Source organism: Neoarius graeffei, chromosome 16 (genome assembly GCF_027579695.1).
Source record: "Neoarius graeffei isolate fNeoGra1 chromosome 16, fNeoGra1.pri, whole genome shotgun sequence".
In the NCBI taxonomy this organism is placed as follows: domain Eukaryota; kingdom Metazoa; phylum Chordata; class Actinopteri; order Siluriformes; family Ariidae; genus Neoarius; species Neoarius graeffei.
The window spans coordinates 14,981,340-14,998,737 of record NC_083584.1 but is presented as its reverse complement, the minus strand read 5'-3'; the positions used below and the strand labels follow the sequence as shown (position 1 = coordinate 14,998,737).

At 42.3% G+C, this 17,398-nt stretch overlaps 1 protein-coding gene across 1 annotated transcript; it reads left to right on the top strand.

The window, feature by feature from the left end:
* Positions 1-774: 774 nt before the first annotated feature.
* Positions 775-17,044, top strand: LOC132900454 (coiled-coil-helix-coiled-coil-helix domain-containing protein 5). The gene is made up of 4 exons (XM_060942546.1): positions 775-848; positions 7,741-7,881; positions 11,315-11,466; positions 16,533-17,044. Coding segments are annotated over exons 1-4 (321 nt in total). The 5' UTR covers positions 775-846; the 3' UTR covers positions 16,559-17,044.
* The last annotated feature ends 354 nt before the right edge of the window (positions 17,045-17,398 follow it).

Sequence of the window (17,398 nt, the reverse complement as noted above, 5' to 3'; positions counted from 1 at the left end):
CAGGGTCGCAGGCAAGCTGGAGCCTATCCCAGCTGACTACGGGCGAAAGGCGGGGTACACCCTGGACAAGTCGCCAGGTCATCACAGGGCTGACACATAGACACAGACAACCATTCACACTCACACCTACGGTCAATTTAGAGTCACCAGTTAACCTAACCTGCATGTCTTTGGACTGTGGGGGAAACCGGAGCACCCGGAGGAAACCCACGAGGACAACATACAAACTCTGCACAGAAAGGCCCTCGCCGGCCACGGGGCTCGAACCCAGGACCTTCTTGCTGTGAGGCGACAGCACTAACCACTACACTACCGTGCCACCTTCAAAATTCCTATTTATTTATTGTTTGTTTGTTTGCTTGTTTAATGAATAAATATCGACTTAAATGGCATTCATTCACTCTAACGGCTTCATTTTGAAATTTAAAACGTATTTATTGATTTATTGAACTAAATTAACTCATCAATATGTTTATATTTGCATTTATTTATTTATTGTCTCATTTATTTATTTCAGGATTTATTTCAAAATTCCTTTTTATTTATTTATTTATTTATTATTTGTTTGTTTGTTTGCTTGTTTAATAAATACATATCGACTTAAATAACATTCCATAACCTGAAGGTTGCTTTGACACGGCCTCTTTAAGAAAATGTTCTTCCCTGTTAAGACCCACCCATTTGTCCTGATTGACCTTCATCTAGCCAATAGAATTGTTGGCTGGTGCACTTCTGTCCAATCAGAAACGTCGGAAGGAGGAAGCGTGCAGTTCGGCCGGCTGACTTTGCCTGTGCAGCTCAGTCGCTTCACCTTCACGTGTGTGAATCGAAATTCAAGTTTCAGACATGTAAGTTTTATCGTTTCACCTTTTCACTCTTTCACGTTGTTTTCGATCAAAATTTTACCCATTTTAGATTATTAATGCTTCTCAGTAAGGAGTAAAAAGGCGTGTGTAATGCTGTAGGTTCCACATGTTCATCCGCTGCATCTGTTCATCCAGATGTGATGTGCTTCAGGAGTCTTTAATGTTTGAGTTACTTTATTTATTTATTTATTAGTTTTTTTTTTACATGTTTTACTTCATGCTTGACTTGAGAATCATCTGAAATTATTCCCAACAGAAACAGCAGGTGAGAGGAACAGTAAAGGGGCCACAGTTCTGTCCCCCACACCTCCACCTTTAAAGGAGAACTCCACCCTGAAACACAGCCAATAAGTTTATACTGAAATGTTTCTCCTGTGTTCAGTGATTTTGGTGCTGCATCGTTACGTGTTGCTGTATTTTTGTTATTCAAGTGCAAAGTTGGCGTTTGTGTCCCATGCTGACGTCACAGGGTGACCTTGATAGTAGGGCTGTGCGATGTCCCCTTAATTGGCATCGACGATGTTTACAGTGCAAACATCGTGATGGACGATGATATCGTGGGCGGGGGGGGAATTTTAATACCACGTTATTAAATATATTATTATTATTATTATTATTATTATTATTATTATTATTAAAAGTATTAGATACTCATCCGAGGCTTTGGCACGTAAAGGAAAAAAAAGCGCTAGGTGATGTGGAATATTTGGCCTTGACAACGGATATGTGGTCCAGCTGCAACATGATGCCCTATATGTCAGCTACCGTACATTATGTGGACCGAGAGTGGGCAATGCAGTCCAAATGCCTGCAGACGAGTTTCATGCCAGAGACACATTCAGCGGACAATTTAGAAGACGCATTACGCGAGACACTTGCCGAATGGAAAATAGAGGAGAAAAAGATCGCCTGCATAACAACGGGGCGATTATTGTCACAGCCATCAGGCAATTGAAATGGCCGTGGTTAAGTTGTTTTGGGCACAATTTGAACCTGGCCATAACCAACTTGCTTGTGCAACAGAGGGCCAGTACAGACCGAGCGTTTGGAGTTTGCCGAGCAGTCAACACTGCGTTTGCGCACAGCTGGCTTCGGAGAAATGAGCTGCGCAAAGCGCAGGTGGAAATGAACCTCCCCGAGCACTCACTGATCACGGCAAGATATTAATCAGCTCTAACAATGAAAGACTAGTATTCAAATTATGAGAAGAAACTACACTTAAGCTATTACTCATTGTTTATTTACACCATATCAATTGAAGATGCGTTTCGGCCTTTAGTGCGCACTTGAACGCGCTAATTTTTCCAATTTATTAGTGTTTGAATTACTGCAGCCGCTTTTAAAATCATGATTTAATTTTTTTTTTACTGTCTTTACATTTATCAGAATCACCTTCATTCTTCCCTTTGGTTTGACATTATGGCTTAGAGTGGACCATTTTGTGTCTGAAAGTAGGCCTGTTTACCAGATTAAAGTTATTTGACTTCTGCCCAAGTCTGCGCTTCACTGCCGTTTGATAAGGTGCAATATTTCCCGACTGTTAATAGTGGCTATTTGTTTGAACAACATGACAAATTTTACATTAAAAGTATAGTGTAGGCTAAAAAATGAAGTCGAAATGTATTATTAGTAGCATACTGTATTTGTGTAACCACGTTATGTTCACTAGCACGTCCCTGCACCATAGCCTACGTGAACAAGCGGTAATAGGATATTACTTTATAATGATTTATATAATTATGTATTTATATATATACGTTATATAATATATTTATATATTAAACAAAACTAACTAACTAAACTAACAAAAAACTAACTTTTTAGGTTAAATAGGCCCAGATGATATGTATATGCATGTTTATGACAGGAGGGGGCGTGGTATCACGATGGTGGCTCTCCATCGCGATGGATGACCACCATCGTCGATGGACGATGGCATCGTCTATCGGCACAGCCCTACTTGATAGCTCTTATAATAGGTTGGATTCAGTCACGTGACTTTTGCTTGCGAGTTTACTTCCGGTGAATGAAGTGGTGGTCAGGCAAACTGATTGGGCTGCTGTTATATAAAGAGCTAGTGAAAGATACTTGTTGCTCTTTGCGATGGGATAGATCCTTATACGCTAGTAAAGAAGGATTTTTTTTTCTATGAGTTGGAAAATTATGCATCCATTGAGTTCCCTCTTCTGCTCCTCGGACCTGCCTGATCCATCCTGGTGCCCTGTGTCTGGTTGGAGTCTCATCGCATTGCTCCTGTGGAGGACGGCCCCATATGGACAGTCGAAAGTCACACTTGGAAGACGCTCTGGACTCTTACAGTAATGCTTTTATGGCTGAGGACTACAGTTGACTTGCTAACTTTAGGACTGCAGTTGTCATGAACAGTTTTGCACTCAATGAAGAGTTTATAACATCAACGAAACTGACTTCATGTTAAAACTGTTAATGTTATGGTCATGCTGTCTGTTGTTACCCAAATGAGGATGGGTTCCCTTTTGAGTCTGGTTCCTCTCGAGGTTTCTTCCTCATGTCGTCTGAGGGAGTTTTTCCTTGCCACCGTCACCACAGGCTCACTCACTGGGGATAGATTAGGGACAAAATTAGCTCATGTTTGAAGTCATTCAAATTCTGTAAAGCTGTTTTGTGACAATGTTTATTGTTAAAAGCGCTATACAAATAAACTTGACTTGACTTGAGTTCCCGGACATCTCAAACTACCTGGTGCTGCTGGCAGACATCGTTCTCCATGGACACACAGATGAAAACCTGGAAGCATGGAGGCGAATAACTTTTTATATATGGCTGGGTTAAAGATCTGAGGATCAGGACATGAGAGAAATCCTGTATCGTTTTTGTCCGGGTAAGGAGGAATTTCTGAGCTTTAAAGTTCTAGTATTGGGTTTAAACAAACCACAGCCACTCAATTCTCAATCCTCCTTGCTCTTCTCTTCCAGGTAAATAAATCATTCATAAAGATCCACAGAAACCCCTTTAAAGACCTGGGATTTGGTGAAACAGGACAGAGAAGTCATCACGGCTCTCTGTAATTACACGGCCAGGGAAGAAGTTTCGTCCTGTTAACTCGTGAGCTCTGCTTTTGTGTTTATGCAAATCGTCTCAATTATCTTATCTATCGAGTTCAGTGTAGGAGCCCGATCTACATCATTGTCATCATCATCATCCTTGTAAAGATTGCTCAGACATCCTGATAAATAAAGTCAAAACATACACATTAGTTCACAATATGGCGACCCAATCAATCAGTAAATGAAAAATGCATGAGGACTTGAACGTCTCCTGAAACTCAAAACATCACAAAATAACGGAAAATGGCGAGAAAAGTCAGTGCTTTGCGAATACAAGCAAAATAAATCTGAGGAATTTACAAACCTTTCACGAAGTGATCCCTGCAAACTCGAGCGTTCTTCAACTCGGTTCACTTCCATCGCAGCAAAAGGCTCAAGAGCCACCTTTCTCATCGTCGTTTGGTAAAATCCTTTGCTTTTTCACCCGTTATCACTTCACGAGGAACCCGGAAGAAACTTTTATCAGTTTCATGGTTTGGTTGATTCAAAGAGCGCAAAACAACGTAAGTGTAGCATGTTTTAATGACTAGTAAGGCACTCCAGCGATAGTAACGCTTTGTGAACAGCGAGCTCAGCTGACCACCACTTCATGTCTTGCATATCTAATGAGGCGGATGTGACTTCGGATGCAGCCCACCTATAGAGAGCGTGCACGTGACGTCACGAGGTCACGTGATATTTGTTTATCCGCCATTTTGGACGGCAAGGTCGCGCATAGAACTTAGACGAACCCGTTCTAATTATCAAGTGTGTGGGAGTAGATCTTTCGAGAATGGTTATATCTTGTTCAGCATTTGGTTGTACCAATAGACAGGGCCAAAAGGAGGGCCTGTCATTTTATAGATTCCCCGCAGACGCGGAGAGACGCGCAAAATGGGTGTCCGCTGTGCGAAGAGAAAACTGGTACCCCAGTTCTACCAGCCGAATTTGTAGTGAACACTTCATATCAGGTAGGTGTAATCTTCTAATTCAATACTCCTAGTACATCTGTTAAGTTGATTTTCGGACTGAATGATAGCTGCATACTTAGAAACTAGACAGTCTCTAACGTTTAAACTGGCTATGCCTAGCCCTACTACCCTGGCCTAGCCTATGACAATGTTTTATCTTTTGGGCTCATATATGCCTTTGAAAGGCCAATCCATAGTAGGGATGGCGAAAACTAAAAAAAAATCTTGACCGACCACCGAGCCTCATTAGCCGGTTAAAGTCGGTTAACCTACGAGTTTGGCCCAATCCCAATTCTAATTTCTACCCCTACCCCTCCCCCTTCCCCTTGGCCCTTCCCCTTGAAACTGAGCTACAAGGGATAGGGCTTGAAATTCAACCCTTACGTATTGGGATAGCCCTTCAACGATCGCATACGTCATCGCGTACCTCCGTCAGCGTTTACGTTAGCAAAACGCGACCAAATGCGTCATTGGCTGCGACCAGCCGCTACAGTCAGAGCCAGAGATCTCTGCTGGCAGGGTGTGATTTGTTAACTAACACCACTGAATGGGATATCTTTGGCGCTTCGTGCACCACATCCGACAGAATGAGGTGTCAGAACACTCATGTAAACAATAAAAGCGAGAATAACAGAACAAAACGTACGCAGTCAAGCAACCGAAAACAATACTCACTCCCAAAGCTTTTTAGCAGCAGCTTGGATTTCAGAAATTGCTGCTCATTCTCAGCTCGAAAGCGAATCAAGCAGCGTGTTTCCTCTGGATAACAACTTAAAACACGTAAATAATGGAGAAAATACATTTATGACAATCTTTCGCCGCGGGAACCGCCATCTTTCTGAAATCCGCATGAAATCTCGCTGAAATCCGCATGGCATTGTGGGAAATCACTCAAACCCCTTCGTTTAGAGTCAGCTCCAGGAAAATCTCCGTTTGGAGGGGTACAGAAGCCCTACCCCTTCCCCTACCCCTCCGCGTTAACTGGGATTGGGATACCCCTACCCCTTCACGTGAACGCGCAAAATGGAGGGGAAGGGCCAAGGGGTTGGTCCAAGGGGTGAAATGGGATTCGGCCTTTAAACAGGGATGCAAACGGCGGATGCGCCTTTTTCACGGCTGAATCGTGCAGATCCGATTTTTTTTATTTTTATTTTTTGGGGGGGGCGTTGGAGTGTTTACTGTTTTTCAGACAAAAACATACATATTTACAACCCTGTCATTATCTGGAACTGAGTTTAGATTTCGAACATTCTTAAGATAAAACGTCCTGCATAGTCTCTTTATGGTAAACGTCTTAATGCCACTTACCCGTGAGGTTATCAAGTAGACATTCTTCTTCGGAACCTTCCAGAGGTATAGTTGAGATACCCATCCCGCAACAAAATATTTATAAGCTTCCAGGCTCTTGTAAGCTTTGAGGGCTTTGCCAGTGTAACACGATTAACGAGAAAATTGTAAATGTTGTGGTAGGCCAGATCGGGCAAATCGCCGGCACCGCAGCTCCGAATTTCCCTGAACAAGGATTGCGGCAAGTTGTACGGATCTGCAATCCCCAACCTGGAACACTTTTCCACGTAACGCTGCCTCATGTCACCTTCAAGATGCTGAACAAACTTAGACAAGTAATCGCGATGTAGATGGGGTATTTTCCGAATTTTCTTGGGGATTCCTCCCTGGATCCATTACACTCGTGCAAGGTTCATCCTGAAGCCGTCCAATATGGCGGAGTAGGCAGAGTAAACACGGACGGGTCACGTGACTGCACATCCTCTATAGTGTTTAATTAAGAGGAGGAAAAAAGAGGAAGTGGTCTCAAACTCAATGATAATAGGCTTTTAACTGGTTTTCCTGGAAAAAAATAGCTTTTTTTTTTCCTTAATTCATCATTTTCCAGTAATATCTTAACTCGTCATGTTAATGAGCAGTATCTGAGCTGTTGATGACTCAAAGTCCCAGGATGCAATGCAGCTATGTGTCACAGTGGTGCTGAGTTTGGGGCATTCGCGAGCTCGGTGGTGTTAACGGTGGTAAAAGGATTAAAGTTGAAACGGAAGCTGATCAGATTGTACAGACAAGGAGGTGACCGAGCTGGACAGACTAAAGCGCCGCTGCATCATTTATCTTTATATACAATAGATGTTAATTATAAACATTACTATGCAAGTTGATGTTTCCTGCTAGTATCATATCAAAGTCCACAAGGCACATCGGTTGGTGCTGATCTCCATTTCTATAGCCCTTGACCTCTCGTCTATTACATAGTTACAGTAGGGGGTCAGTTCTCTGGTAACCGCCAGAGTTTGACTCCCCACTCACACCTGTATTGCTGCGACGCCTCACCAGATGGCAGTAGGTACGATTTTTATGATGGTCTTTGCTTTGGTATGACCCAACCACGAGTAGAACTCACAATCTCCTGGTCGAGAAGCGGACACGCAAACCAGTAGACTAGCTCGTGGTACTTCCTGCTAGTATCAGTTCATCCGAACTGCGAGCTGGCCTAGTGGTTAGCGTGTCCACCTCTCCACCAGGAGATTGTGATTTCTACTTGCGGTTGGATCATACCAAAGCAAAGACCATCATAAAAATGGTACCTACTACCGTCTGGCAAGACAGATGCGAGTAGGGAGTCAAACTCTGGCGGTTACCAGAGGACCAGCCCTCCGCGGTATAGACGAGAGGCCGAGGGCTATGGAAACGGAGATCGGTGCCGCACCCGTACGCCTCAAAGAGCTGGTTAGTACTGGGACAGGAGACTACCTAGGAAGACCAGATCCTGGCGTGGAAGGGACTTTGACTTGGATCAGTTTATTTATTTTAGTGCGACTTTCCTTGCAGGCAGGCTGCGTTGGACATTACAGCCAAATTCTGCCAGAAGGAGATGGAAGAGTACGGAGCCTGCGTGGCCGCCAATCCATCAACATGGCAAGAACACTGTCACCACCTGAAGGTGAAGGTGGCGCAGTGCACTTCCTCTCAGTACGTCTGCACCAGAGAACCTTCCCCGAACATCAACGTTTCACTTATTTGTCCTGGGATACATGACGCGTGACGCATGGACTCGTTCTAACGTATAGTTTTTAATTGAATCTGTAAATTAAGTTAACATGTAGGATGTTTCGAGACCAGATACCGGTGAAGAAATAACTGTATGCGCTATTAGGCGCTTTAATAAAGTATAATTAATTATAATTGTAGTTTTTCAGTTGAGCAAACATTACAAATGTTTGTTAAATGTTAAAAGAGAGAGAGAGAGATCTGTTTTTCTCATTTTAAATGCTGATCTGTTGCAGTGTAGCCTGGGAAATCCCATGCTGCTTTGCACAATCGTTCCGATCTGAAAAGACAGCATGGAAACTATGGTCTAAAGGCTCGCCTGAGTTAGGGAGCCAATCAGAGAGTGGGGAGGGTGGAAAGACGGTGACGCGTACTACTTGACAAACGGAAGCTTGTAGTTTATTTGCGACTGTTTACGGATCACATTTAACATGGCAGCGAGCGATACGAACCAAACTTTCGATCAAGCTTTAGACACTGTTCTGAATAGTTTAGAGCGAAAGTTTGTTTTAAAAAAAGAACAGCGTTTGGTGTTACAGTCTTTCTTCGTCGCTCTAACTACGTCACCGGGTACAACTGCCATGATTGGCCACGGGCTACGTATACGCCAAATGATAGACATTCGCAACGTCCAATAAACGGCCGTTGACAATCGTAAACCACACCTCCCCTACGAGAAATTCAATCGGCGGATTCCAGACCATATTTCACTTGGGATATGGTCTGGTGTTAACCAGACTAGTTGCAGTGCATCATGGGATAAGATCTGTCTTTATTCAGATACTCCAGATATCCTACATACATTTAGACCTGGCTACAAAAAGTGCCAGAATAGAGCACGATATGGTTCTTCTATACTCACCGGCCACTTTAATAGGAACTTGTTCTTGATTCTAAAATCCCTGTTCTTGGCTGCAGGAGTGGAACCAAACGTGATGCTTTTCTGCTCACCACGGTTGTAAAGAGTGATTATACGAGTTACGATATCCTTCCTGGTAAAAAAAAAAAGCTCGAACCAATCTGTCCATTCTCCTCTGACCTCTCTTATCAACAAGGTGTTTGTTTCCACTCACTCACTCACTCACTCAATGTTTTTTGTTTTTTGCACCATTCTGTCTGTGTAAACTCTACAGACTGGTGTGTGTGTGAGAGAGAAAACGAACCCCAGGAGAGCAGCAGGTTCTAAAATACTCAAATCAAACCAGTCCATCTGACGCAAACCAACACCCATGCCACAGTCGCACACAAATTGAGATCACAGTTTTTCCGTTCGTTCTGATGTTCGAACACTGTGAACATTAACTCAAGCTCTTGATTTGTATCTGCATGATTTGATGCATCAAGGGACTGGCTGATTAGACAACTAGATAAAACCGTGGATGGGTGTGTGTTCCTAATAAAGTGGCCGGTGAGTGTATTTAGAGCTATGGGGCGGCATGGTTTTTAGTTTCAGCCGTGGAAATCAAAACTTACCGTTATGCAAGTAATTATATTCATTATTGAGTTCTTAGAGTTGCTAGTTTATTTGAGCAGTAAATTAAATTGAATGACTCTAACCCAACTCTGATTAACTCAAAAAACAGTCGTGTAATAAATAACAACTTAAATTTAATGAAAGTTTATGATTAAATACAGTGGATATAAAAAGTGTACACACCCTGTTAAAATTGATGTAAAAAAAAAAAGGGACCATGATAAATAATTTCAAAACTTTCCCCACCTTTAATGTGACCTATAACCTGTACAATTCAATTGAAAAACAAACAAATCTGTTCGGGGGGGAATAAAAAACATACAACAAGCTGGTTGCATAAGTGTGCACGTCCTTAAACTAATACTTTGTTGAAGCACCTTTTGATTTAATTACAGCATTCAGTCTTTTTGGGTTGGAGTCTATCAGCCTGCCACATCTAGACTTGGCAATATTTGCCCACTCTTCCTTGCAAAAGCGCTCCAAATCTGTCAGATTGCGAGGGCGTCTCTTGTGCACAGCCCTCTTCAGGTCACCCCACAGATTTTCAATTGGATTTAGGTCTGGGCTCTGGCTGGGCCGTTCCAAAACTTTTTTGGGGTCGTTGTCGTGCTGAAAGATGAAATTCCTCTTCATCTTTCTAGCAGACACCTGAAGGTTTTGGGCCAAACTTGGCTGGTATTTAGAACTGTTCATAATTCCCTCCACCTTGACTAAAGCCCCTGTTCCAGCTGAAGAAAAACAACCCCAAAACATGATGCTGCCACCACCATGCTTCACCGTGGGTATGGTGGTTTTTTTGGTGATGCACAGTATTGTTTTTTTTTGTGCCAGGCATACCTTTTAGAATTGTGGTCAAAAAGTTCAACCTTGGTTTCATCAGACCATAACATGTTTTCCTACATGCTTTGGGAAAGTTGATGTTTTTTGCAAAATTTAGCCGGGCCTGGATGTTTTTCTTTGACCCTACCTCATAGTCCAGATATGGAGAATACGGGAGATTGTTGTCACATGTAGTACACAACCAGTACTTGCCAGAAATTCCTGCAGCTCCTTCAGTGTTGCTGTAGGCCTCTCGGCAGCCTCCCTGACCAGTTTTCGTCTTGTCTTTTCACCAATTTTGGAGGGACGTCCAGTTCTCGATAATGTCACTGTTGTCCCATATCTTCTCCACTTCTTGATGACGGTCTTCACTGTGCTCCCTGGTATATCTAATGCTGTGGAAATGTTTTTGCACCCTTCTCCTGACTGATGCCTTTCAGCAATGAGATCCCTTTGATGCTTTGTAAGCTCTCTGTGAACCCTGGCTTTTGCTGGAGGATGTAACTGAGTACCGTAAATGTCTGAACTTTATTTGGGGTTAATCAGAGTCAGTTTAATTGATGGCAGGTGTGAACCCAAAAAGACTGAATGCTGTAATGAAATCAAAAGGGGCTTCAACAAATTATTAGTTTAAGGGTGTGCACACTTTATGCAACCAGCTTATTGGACATTTTTATTTTTTATGTTTTTTCCCCCAACAGATTTGTTTGTTTTTCAGTTGAATTGTACAGGTTATAGGTCACATTAAAGGTGGGGAAAGTTTTGAAATTATTTATTGTGGTCTCATTTTTTTACATCAGGAAAAACCTATGATTTTAACGGGGTGTGTACACTTTTTTTTTTATATCCACTGTAAATCAGCGAGAGCCTGTTGATTGATTTTATTAACAGTTAAAGGGGGTCCTTGGCTCTGATCAGTGCAACATGATCGATATAGTGGGCGTAGCTGATCATCTGTGAACTCAGTATATGCAAATTTATACTTCAGAATCGAAATGATCGTTGTTTGTTTGTAATATTTCTCCGCCTCATCATCTTGTTTCTCGTCGTTTCCTGATGCAGTCCAGTGATTAGGAAAATCCGAGCAGACTGCGCCAGAGAATTTGCCGAGTTTGAGCGCTGCCTGCAGGAGAACCAGTCCTCTGCTCAGGCCTGCTCTCCACACGTGGCACGCTTTCTGACCTGCGCCAACACTGTGGACGTTAAAGGATTAGGTAAGTATTCATGTTCTTCCCGCAAACTCGTATTTCAACCCAGGAGTCAAGTTCAGAATCATTGGCACCCTTTGTAAAACGGCTTCAATCAGTATTATACTGTTCACATTCACTGGATATGAGCAATCGCATGCTCTGATTGGCTACTCTATTACTAGGATATCAACTCGTATACCATGCGTAGAGAAAAACACAATGATGGAGCGTGTTGCTGAACCAACTGAGGACGAAATTAAAAACTCTATTTGGAAACAAAATACAAAAAAAAGCAACAAAATATGGAATGAAAGTATTTGATTGGAAGAACGTATTATTTTTATTTTTCAAGAATTATTATTATTATTATTATTACCACCGCATTTTTATCCCCCGCTGGCCGAAAGTTCCGAAGGGGGATTATGTCGTGGTGATTTTCATCCGTCCGTCCCGGGAAGGGTACTCGACTTCTGAAATCAACTCCTCTCACAATTTTTGGAGGAATTTCACGAAACTTGGCAGGATTCTTTGTTACAGTGGTGCTTGAAAGTTTGTGAACCCTTGAGAATTTTCTATATTTCTGCATAAATATGACCGAAAACATCATCAGATTTTCACACAAGTCCTGAAAGTAGATAAAGAGAACCCAGTTAAACAAATGAGACAAAAATATTATACTTGGTCATTTATTTATTGAGGAAAATGATCCAATATTACATATCTGCGAGTGGCAAAAGTATGTGAACCTCTAAGATTAGCAGTTAATTTGAAGGTGAAATTAGAGTCAGGTGTTTTCAATCAATGGGATGACAATCAGGTGTGAGTGGGCACCCTGTTTTATTTAAAGAACAGGGATCTATCAAAGCCTGATCTTCACAACACGTTTGTGGAAGTGTATCATGGCACGAACAAAGGAGATTTCTGAGGACCTTAGAAAAAGCATTGTTGATGCTCATCAGGCTGGAAAAGGTTACAAAACCATCTCTAAAGAGTTTGGACTCCACCAATCCACAGTCAGACAGATTGTGTACAAATGGAGGAAATTCAAGACCATTGTTACCCTCCCCAGGAGTGGTCGACCAACAAAGATCACTCCAAGAGCAAGGCGTGTAATAGTCGGTGAAGTCACAAAGGACCCCAGGGTAACTTCTAAGCAACTGAAGGCCTCTCTCACATTGGCTAATGTTAATGTTCATGAGTCCACCATCAGGAGAACACTGAACAACAACGGTGTGCATGGCAGGGTTGCAAGGAGAAAGCCACTGCTCTCCAAAAAGAACATTGCTGCTCGTCTGCAGTTTGCTAAAGATCATGTGGACAAGCCAGAAGGCTATTGGAAAAATGTTTTGTGGATGGATGAGACCAAAATAGAACTTTTTGGTTTAAATGAGAAGTGTTATGTTTGGAGAAAGGAAAACACTACATTCCAGCATAAGAACCTTATCCCATCTGTGAAACATAGTGGTGGTAGTATCATGGTTTGGGCCTGTTTTGCTGCATCTGGGCCAGGACGGCTTGCCATCATTGATGGAACAATGAATTCTGAATTATACCAGCGAATTCTAAAGGAAAATGTCAGGACATCTGTCCATGAACTGAATTTCAAGAGAAGGTGGGTCATGCAGCAAGACAACGACCCTAAGCACACAAGTCGTTCTATCAAAGAATGGTTAAAGAAGAATAAAGTTAATGTTTTAGAATGGCCAAGTCAAAGTCCTGACCTTAATCCAATTGAAATGTTGTGGAAGGACCTGAAGCGAGCAGTTCATGTGAGGAAACCCACCAACATCCCAGAGTTGAAGCTGTTCTGTACAGAGGAACGGGCTAAAATTCCTCCAAGCCGGTGTGCAGGACTGATCAACACTGACTACGTTTACATGCACATCCAAATCGAGCTGCTGTCGGTAATCGAGCTGAAGGTCCCAGCAGGGTGCCAGAGAAATCCAATCCTACATGCACACAATGAAATCGGGCTATTGTGTGAGGTGCATTGTGCACCCGAGCCACAGGTGGCGCAACACGCCCCATCGTGTTGGTACACTTCCGGTTGTCGTCATGAAGAAGAGCTATTCAAGAGTGTAAACAAAGTTATCAGTTCCGTGTTCTCCATTGCGCGTTTTTCTCCCGTCCATGAATTTTAATATATTCAACTCCTTAAGCTGAATGAGCATGAACTCTGTCTCCTCATTGCTCCAGAAGGGCACGTTTCTGCTTGCCTGTGGCAGTGGGGGCGTGGTCAAGCGCCGGTCTGTGACAGGAGGGCGGAGCCAGGGAAGGTGAGTGGCAGAATCACTTCACCTGACGGTAATTAACCTGTTTGTGTGTCTTCCCAGTAACCGCGCCCTATTTAAGGAGGCAGAGGGGAGAGCTCATCCCGGGACTAGAACACACACACACACGCGCGTGCGTTTTTCTCTCAAGAATAAAAGTAGGCTGTTAAACTGAAAAGTCTGACAATAAAAAGCCTATTAGTACCAGAAGCTTTGTCCTGCCGTCCTCTGTGCTCCACCCACACTTCAGAGAGCTCTACATCGCCATTTTCTCTTCTTCGTTTGTTCCTCCTGACCTCTTCTGCTGCTCGCTACTACTGTTGTCATGCCGACCGAGGCTGTTGTGTTTCCCGCTTGTGGTCTCGTCACTCGTCACTTCCGGAAGTAGCTCGACAGCTAGCTCGATAGGGTATACATGCACAAAGTAGCTCGGCAGAAATCGCATAAACTAGGTCGTGTAGCTCGATTCCGAGAAATCAAGTTCGGTTCAATTTCAGCCGAATTAAGGTGTATACATGGCATTTTGAACTTCGATTTCAGTCGAGCAACGGCAGAAATTCGATTCTCTCTATGTGCATGTAAACGTAGTGAGTTACCGCAAACGTTTAGTTGCAGTTATTGCTGCACAAGGGGGCCACACTAGATACTGAAAGCAAAGGTTCACATACTTTTGCCACTCACAGATATGTAATATTGGATCATTTTTCTCAATAAATAAATGGCCAAGTATAATATTTTTGTCTCATTTGTTTAACTGGGTTCTCTTTATCTACTTTTAGGACTTGTGTGAAAATCTGATGACGTTTTTGGTCATATTTATGCAGAAATATAGAAAATTCTAAAGGGTTCACAAACTTTCAAGCACCACTGTATATGTCGGTAATACGCATATGTTAAATTCGGTCACGTTTTCCCAGAGTTACAGCCCTTGATTAACAAAATTATAATTTGACAATTTCATGAGTGTGTGTTTCCTTCTGAAATCAACTCCTCTCACAGTTTTTGGAGGAATTTCACCAAACATGACAGGATTGTTTGTTATATGTCAGTAATACACATATTGCAATTTCGTTCAATTCAGTTGCATTTTACCAGAGTTATGGATGGCATCGTTGCCAGCGGGGGATATTGTGCTCTCGGAGCACTCTTGTTCACAAATTACTCCTGTCATTTCGCTGGTTTGTTTCCATCCTTCATTTTTAAGCATTAAAATTTATTTATTTATTTATTTATTTTTAGACTGGTTCAAAAGCTCAAAGAAAAATTAAATTTGAATATTTTACTATGCATGTATACGATTTGCGACGCGCACACTAAGCGGAAATGATTTTGTCGGACGGTTTATATAAAGGTTTTTTTTTTATTTATCGAATTTGCAAAAAATAAACAAAAATACTCTGTTTCTCAAAATCCCGTGAATGTGGATAGAATAAAACAGTTATTCCACTCAATTTTGTCGTACACGGCTTATAGCCGACTCGGTGTTACGTGACTCGTCAGCTATCGGCTCATGTACGACTCGATTTCATGGATTAACCGTTAAATATACTTTGGACTTAATTATATGATGAAGCTGTAGGCTTTTTATTTTGATGCATGTTTTATCAAACTCGCACGCACACTTTTCTTAATACTCCATATATTTTCCTGTAAAGCAATGGTAGCAAAATTATTGGCACCCTTGCAATATTTTTATAATTATTAGTAATATTTTTACACCTAACGTTTCAATTTTATTACAGGCATTTAGCAGATGCTCTTATCCAGAGCGACGTACAACAAGTGCTGAAGTTCTTGACAAGAACCTGTTCGCACTGACATCAAACCTACAGTAAACGTCCTACGGTTAGGGTCGCAGCCAGAGACACATTGCAGCACTCGCAGGAGACAGGAAAGTGAAAAACACGGATGAGGTTGCCTCAAAGAGGAGCACTGATGAACCTGCTGTAAATCAGTGCTCTGATTAGAAGTCATCTCATTGTGCTTCATTTTGAAAGTCATGGATTTTGTCCCATTTTCACGTTCATTTAATAAGCCGTTACATGTATCTTTAGTTGCTTGAACCACTCCACTTACTTTTCCCTCAATTTTACGTGGGGTGCCAGGAATTTTTTGCAAAATGAGTTTTTGAGTAAAATAACTCCTCTCATTCATCTCTAGCCGCTTTATCCTTCTACAGGGTTGCAGGCAAGCTGGAGCCTATCCCAGCTGACTACGGGCGAAAGGCGGGGTACACCCTGGACAAGTCGCCAGGTCATCACAGGGCTGACACATAGACACAGACAACCATTCACACTCACATTCACACCTACGGTCAATTTAGAGTCACCAGTTAACCTAACCTGCATGTCTTTGGACTGTGGGGGAAACCGGAGCACCCGGAGGAAACCCACGCGGACACGGGGAGAACATGCAAACTCCGCACAGAAAGGCCCTCGCCGACCACGGGGCTCGAACCCAGACCTTGCTGTGAGGCGACAGCGCTAACCACTACACCACCGTGCCGCCCGAGTAAAATAACTATTACTTCAAAAAAATGTTGGCATGATTTTGTTATCCAGAGGAAACTGATGTTCCTAATTCTCGAATGGAAATTTTGAATCGCAATCGTTTTGATCCGTTCTCCTAAAGGGTGCCAATAATTTTGGAGCTGACTATATGTTGGCAATATGAAGCAGCTTCGGTTAGAAATCAGCATGCTGTAAATCCCAGTTTTACTTTTTCCATGATAAAACCTGACTCCAGTGAATATTTCCACGTGTTGTAACGCTTAAAGATCTGAATCTAATGAATGCGTTTTTGTTTTTGTTTTCTCTGCAGTGAATCCAGAATCTCAGCCCACATAAAACCCAACCAGAAACCTTCTTCCATCGCCGAGGGATTAATTTATGGATCTTATTTGCTTAAAGGGATCCTCTAGTGGATTTACTCCTTAAACTTAAAGTATTCGTAGATTTTAACAGTCAAAAATTCATTTTCAGAAACCAAACAGTGTCCTAGAAATTAATTTTTATTAAAATACCAGATGAGCGTTCCGCGGAAGTGACATATGCGATGACGTGGCGTAGTGGAAGCTTGGAGCAACTCTGCTGTTTATATCCTCTGCTTACATCATGGTTTTGTTAGTAGAGTTTGAACGAATCATCTAACGAGACACTCATCTCCCAGCAGAGAACGCTGCATAATCTTGTCTTCGAAGACGACTGTCTCTGTCTGGATTTCAACACTGACGTCTGTTTGCACAGCGATATCCCTCTTTCTGGTCAATTCACGTTCCTAGGACGTAAAACAAAACTGAAACTATCATGAAGTAAAACTTTGGAAATTTCAAACGAGTGAGTTTCATGCAAAACGTTCTGAGTAATTCTCTTATCTGGAGTATAGTAGACCGAACCTGAAGCTCAATCGAATCCTCGGTCTCTTGATCCGTCGGTGATTGTTCTTTCACGTCGGTGTTTTCTTTCTTACCCGTATTTTCTTCCAATATACGCTGAAAAGCCGACAACGCATCGGAATACTGATTACAGTTCACCAGGTAAGACACTGGTCATATTACCAGGGATGGATCCAGACTGATGTGTGTGCAGAAATATACGTGCACCACTTGGCATCAGTCATGGGGTGTTTGTTTACTTTACCACTAGCCGGCTACGTGGGCTATACATAGTTTTCACTGATGTCACGGC

Excerpts from the sequence above, each read along its gene's own strand:
- LOC132900454 (XM_060942546.1), top strand. Across the intron at positions 7,882-11,314 it reads GCGCAGTGCACTTCCTCTCA|TCCAGTGATTAGGAAAATCC; the intron begins GTACGTCTGCAC and ends TTCCTGATGCAG. Across the intron at positions 11,467-16,532 it reads TGTGGACGTTAAAGGATTAG|TGAATCCAGAATCTCAGCCC; the intron begins GTAAGTATTCAT and ends TTTTCTCTGCAG.